Source organism: Alosa pseudoharengus, unplaced genomic scaffold (genome assembly GCF_046254945.1).
Source record: "Alosa pseudoharengus isolate Yale_2024_CS ecotype anadromous, Long Island Sound unplaced genomic scaffold, YU_APseudo_1.1 YU_APseudo_1.1_scf_14, whole genome shotgun sequence".
Taxonomy (NCBI): Eukaryota; Metazoa; Chordata; class Actinopteri; order Clupeiformes; family Clupeidae; genus Alosa; species Alosa pseudoharengus.
In genome coordinates, this window is record NW_027468609.1 from 37,471,093 (window position 1) to 37,477,092 (window position 6,000).

Consider the following 6,000-nt stretch of genomic DNA (forward strand, 5'->3'; position numbering starts at 1 on the left):
CACAACACAGACCCCGCTTCTCTCGCGTCAGTCACAGACATGAACGAAACACAGAACCTGCTTCTCTCACGGCAGTCACTGACAGTAGCCTAGAATAAATGCATGGGGAAAAAAACTTCCCCATGACAAAGACATCGTAAAACACTGAAAGTTAATATTTTGTCACTATAACATACAGCTGTCCTTTGTCAAATGTGTTATGTTCCAAGTAGCCTAGTGCGTAATTCTGCTTCATAAAGTTGAACAAATACATTTGCTTATTTCACAGAAAAATATAAATAGCCAGTTAGGGTCTACAGTGCAGAGTTGGTAAGTTATAGGCCAACTTGGAGTGAACATACAAACAGGGGAAATTCTTTCTCTAGTAGCTGAGTAGCCTCAGGTGCGCACGTAGACATAAGGCCGAACATGCAAGCGCCAATGAATCGTGCTCTCACCACAATCACGCCGTTAAACTTAAATAAGTTAACATCACTGTAAGTTCGCCTTCAAGCAAGGAAAACGATGATTTGAAGACATCTGTTTCGTTGGAAGGGCAATGGGTAGCAACAGGGCAACACAGAGACAGGCCCGATGGCAGGGCTGTTATGAGAGTATTAAAATATGTGATATTCTACGGGAAAACATTAAAATGGCAAGACAGCGGGGGGAAGTTAAAATACGTGAGAAACACGGAAAAAGTTGCCATGCATTGTTTCGGTCCCCTTGCACAGGGATTATTTGTCATATTATTAATCACATATGATTATTTGTGCTCACGTTTAAGAACGTTATCACAGTGTGTGGCTGTGGCGCAAAGCAGCGCAGGCGGAAGACAGCGACAATTGGCAGGGGAGGGTCATGTCTTTTTTAACAATTCTGTCGGAGGGTCATTGAACAATTTCTAGCAGGCAAGGGAGGGTCATGCAACTTTTGACTGAAGCACTCAAAATTCCTCCGGTGGCCCCAATAAATAACGAACAGTCCCTAGATTGCTGCTGGGCTATATGTCTTGGTTCATGTCTGTTAACAACTCATTGCCGTCAAACGCGTAGCCTATCTCGCGGTTGCATCCATTACAAACAAACATGCAATGTGAACGTCTGGGATTGGGAAGAGCATTAAATGCTCTACTGAATAAGCACGAAGTCAAACCTTTAAATGAAAAACACTCTTTAATAATCAAAAAAATAAACCGCTAATGAAGTAAACTTGTGACCATCAAAAATCGTTTATCGCCTGTAACTCCGTGATAACAGGACGTAACAGGAAGGCATTTGGCTGAGCAACGGAGGTTAATATGCTCTATATTTTGTCCAAATTATGTCTGTCCATCATCGTTGCACTCGGAGAAAACAAGAATGTTTAATTTGTCCTGCGTTTCTTCTACGGCTGCAAACGGGATTCACTCGCAGTTAACCAAATATTTCTTTATTAGGGCAGGGCAGGCAGATTTCTGGCTATTAAATTATTTCTAAACCAGTCTGCTAAAGTCTGTAGTGAAGTCTGTGTAGGGTTTTCCAGGCTCCATTTCTTTTTACGAGACACCCTGCTCACTTGAGCCATCTACCGGTTGTTTGGGTTGTTGCAGCGTCTCACTGGAAAAATACAAATTAAAGTCGCGTGATACCGCGTGATCCCATACGCGGACCGCAAGTAAAGCTGGCCAAGTCGAAGCACTGCCCACTGTATATAGCTTAGGAAAGCTAACAGCTTTCTATTAGCATTTATTGCATTTAGAATAGCTCTGAAACTGAGGGGCGAACACATCACACAGGGGACGCCAGAGCGTGGATATCTCACTCACAAAATGAAACAATATTTCTGTCGGGGGACATGAGGGACATGAATCAGCCTATATTTGCACGAACAATAACGGACAACAGCTCTTCAACTTGGCCCATTAAAATCTAAAAAGTATAATTTTAAATCGTAAAAAAACATGCTAAGCAGACATCCATAGACCAGGACATAAGGCTATTACATATGCATCATAGGCTGCAGATAGACTACCGGTAGTTTCAATTGTAGATAGGCCTATACTCTTTAAAGTTAATAGCAGTCTCCTCACATTCATTCTTATTTCGGATTTAAAACGCACAACAGTGCATTAGATTAAGCTATAATTTAAATGGACATGTAAGCGCTATTTTCCTCTTTCCATCTCACAAACTTTAGCTAGAATATCCCCAAACTCTCGGATGTACATTAAAATTGATCTTTTTGGTAGGCTAGTCATTTCCAACTTCCCAAGCTGACCGATGCTCAAAATGCAACACAACCGTGTTCAAAGCAGGATGAGGACAACCTGAGGTTGTGTGTGTGTACAAAACTGAGCTAGAATTTAACAGCTTTGAACATGTTTAACATTGTTTCAAGAGTGTAATTGAGATTGCAGAATCTCATTGGAAAACTGAGGAGTCGTGCATCACCAAACCCTATAATAGTAGTGGGCCAGACCTAGTAGCCACTAGATATCTATCCAACCACTTAGATATGGCACTGTAGAATGGTTATAGAAAAGTTTGAGTACCGACGTTTTGGGCAATATTGGTGGTTGCATGTTAGATCTGAAGTGAATTGGGTCGCGATTGTCATTTTATAAAAAGTGGGTCCCCAGAAAAAAAGTTTGGGAAACACTGGTTTAAACAGTCCATTGTCAGGGTGTGAAATGTCTTTCAAAATATTCTGGGACCTTGTTCGTACTCTTCTGGTATGTCCTGCAGAGTAGGGAGAGGTGATCTGACTCTCTGTGGCGTCACAGGCTGTACAGTTCCCATACCAGGTGATGATGCCACCTGATAGAACACGCGACTGCTGAAGAGTAGAAGGCCTTCGAAATGTATATTGACACTTTGAATTTCCTCAACTGTTGTAGGAAGTAAAGTCTTTGCCTGGATTTATCCAGAGTGTACTGGAGTTAATTTTATACGGGCATAAAGGCTTCTCAATGCAACCAGACCAAACCGGACCAGTCCAGACCAAATTTCCTGACCACAAATTTTGATAAATTGGGGCTGGCTACCAGGCTAACTTTTATCCAAAGTGACTTAAAATGAGGAATAACATTTAACCTACAGTGTAATAAAGCACCTTAGTGTAACAATAAATACTTTACAGTACAAACAGAGGATAATAGTGCAGAGTTAAAGTAAAGAGTAAAGCTAAGGGATGTATTCAAGAGAGACAGTAGTAGAGAGAGGAGTGGATGTTCAGTGTTTGGTTAGGCGTGTTAGGAGAGGAGGTACTCTCAGGAAGAGCTAGGTCTTCAAAGATGAAGGCAGCCCCTCTCTTCAAGATTATCTTGGCCATCATGCTTTTGTCTTGAATTTGTCATGTCATAAAGTGTTTGTCAATGTTTCAAGTGTTTGTCAATGTTTCTATGATGATGCACAAGTAGACATATGTCTTGTACCCTTCAGAACTTTCTGAAAAAGGTGGAGCAGATCTTCATGTGTGTGTGCTGCCAGGAGCTTGCCTACCAGCCCATCACTACTACATGTCTGCACAATGTTTGTAAGGTAGGTGTGTGGATTTCTAGGTAGCTGTCGTTTTGGTCACGTGTACACCATTTTTTATGGAGTTAAGCTAGTTCTCTCCAGTTCAGCAGTAGGCCTATAAACACATCCTAAACAAGGCCTATTATCACATCACTAGTCCTTTGGTGTGTTTTTGCTATTGAATGTATCAATCTAAGTTCCAGTAGATACACTAGACATTTTGTTAACATGAAGAAAATACTTGGCCAAAAATATAAAATGTGTCTTTTTCTGTCTTTTTGCTCTCTCTCCTGATTCAGAGCTGTCTTCAAAGGTCATTCCGTGCTGAGGTGTATAGCTGCCCTGCTTGTCGCCATGACCTGGGAAAGGATTATGTTATGATACTTAACAAGACACTACAGCAGCTTCTTGATCAGTTCTTCCCTGGATACAGCAAGGGCCGATGAGCCTGTCCCTTAATAGACGTAGACAAATCATAGACCAGAACATTGTCTCTCTCCCCAGCTCTCATTCACACACAGACAGGCACACAGGCACACATACTTGCCCTGGATCACAAACCAGCTAGACACTGTCTCCTCAGCCGTGACACAAGGATTTTTCTAACTCTATCAGACTCTCCTTGCCTTCCCTACCTCTTCATGTCTTTGAATACCAGTCTGAAGATCACAATAATCAAGCAACCCAGGTTAATACTAGTGTTCATTTTGGAGAGATAAACATCTTCGTATGGTTTAAAATAGCATCATCCTCTAATGATTTTTTCCGAAATTGGGCATGATGTATTGCAAGAATGGGATCAGAATTCGACATGCCAGGATGGTTAACATTGGGAATATTAATATATCCCACATTGGGCATGTTTATAAGGGAGTCACCAGTATCTAACCAGTTCAGTTAGAATTGTCAGTGCTGAATTTCAGCTTTTAATATCTGACTGTGGGTAAATTACTTATTTTCAGTTATGTTAATCATTTGCAACCTTTGGAAATATGTTTTTGTAATTTCAATGAAACACCAACTTAATCTCCTAGAAGTGCAAAAGAACTGCTTACTGGTTACTGGTGTTTAGAAGAGTGCATAAAATATCATGAATATACAGATTTTGTTTTCTACCCAGAGTGATCAGGACAAAGGTTACCTTGTGCTATCTTAAAACTGAGGACTATTTAGTTTTCACACCAATATCATCCTCTGAATTCAGAGTTTCTTGTCCATCCAAAGTGCTTAACTTGCAAATTGAGTCTGTGTCTCCTTAAATGTTCTCTACTCTTGTTTGTTTATTTTTGTGGTGATGCTTTTTCTTCTTTATTACAGTATCAGACTTTAATTGCAATGCAAATGCACATGTTTGAATAAGCATATTGTCTCAAGTAAATTGTGATGTGCAGCCTACCTTCTCATGTGGCATTTGCTCCTCTCTGCTCCAAACTGACTGCGAACTTCCTCCTCTCCATTGCGTTTCCCCTGTCTTTACAGTGACAGCAGTACTAACCTTTTAGACGTCATGTGGTTGCATTGCCTCTGCTATTGGCATTAGTGTTATTTGTTATGTTTGTTTTAATTGCACTTACTTAAGAAAAGAGATTTTCAAAAGAAGACAGTGTAATGTCTAGTTTATGCTGAGCAATGTCATTTTTATTATTTAGTTTCCTATCCTATTTTGATCATTAGCTCTTTTTACGTGGTTACTTTTACCTGCTGCCAGGTCAGGTTGAACAGTTACATTGCTTCATATTGTGATTGAAAATTTTATACATGGTATAATACTTTATGTACCTATTAAATATTTTGATTCCTGAAAAAAAAATCCATCTCCACAGATGTGAGTGATACATTATTGTTCTAGTTGACATTTGGATGTATTAAAGTGCAGTTTTTCCAATGAATTATTTTTTACAGCTGATTTCTTATAGCCCATATAATTGTGTGTGTGTGTGTACGTGTGTGTGCGTGCGTGCGTGTGTTTTCAGAATTGAAACAACAACAAAGGGAGTGTTATTTAGATTAGGAATCTCTTTCTGTGCTACGATGACATTTGGTCTACAAATATGTTTTTATTTGTTTGTTTTTGTTAAGTTTGGTCATGACATAGGAAGACTGTTTTAATTTACCTTAAAGACTTGAAAAGTCCTGGTGAAGAAACAATATGAAGTTTGCTTTTTAATCTTATCTGGGGCTCTTAAAAATTGCAATAACAATACACCCATAAGTAATCTAATCCCTCTCTTGAACATGTTGCTTTAAAGGTGCTCTAAGCGATGCAACATGTTTTTTAGGCTAAAACATTTTTTGTCATACAGCAAATATCTCCTCACTATCCACTAGCTGCCTGTCCCCTGAATACACTCTAAAAAAAACGCGGATCTGTAGCCAGCCCAGGCTTCGCAAACGGCAGCAAAAACACTCATGCAACCTGCACCACAAAACATAACAAAGTGTTCCAGCCAATAACCGACGAGAGGCTTGTTTAGAAGAGTTTCAATTGTACGGGAGGGAGGTGGAGAGAGTAGTGAGCTAG

The 6,000-nt window shown here is 39.9% G+C and overlaps 1 protein-coding gene across 1 annotated transcript in view; it reads left to right on the forward strand.

Annotated features, from left to right (window-relative positions):
• uhrf2 (ubiquitin like with PHD and ring finger domains 2) overlaps positions 1–5,368 on the forward strand; it is a 187,769-nt gene extending 182,401 nt beyond the window's left edge. The window contains exons 15-16 of the mRNA XM_076284888.1: positions 3,402–3,500; positions 3,779–5,368. Of these exons, the coding sequence (XP_076141003.1) occupies positions 3,402–3,500; positions 3,779–3,925 (246 nt within the window). The 3' untranslated portion in view covers positions 3,926–5,368. The remainder of the gene's footprint in view (positions 1–3,401; positions 3,501–3,778) is intronic.
• The last annotated feature ends 632 nt before the right edge of the window (positions 5,369–6,000 follow it).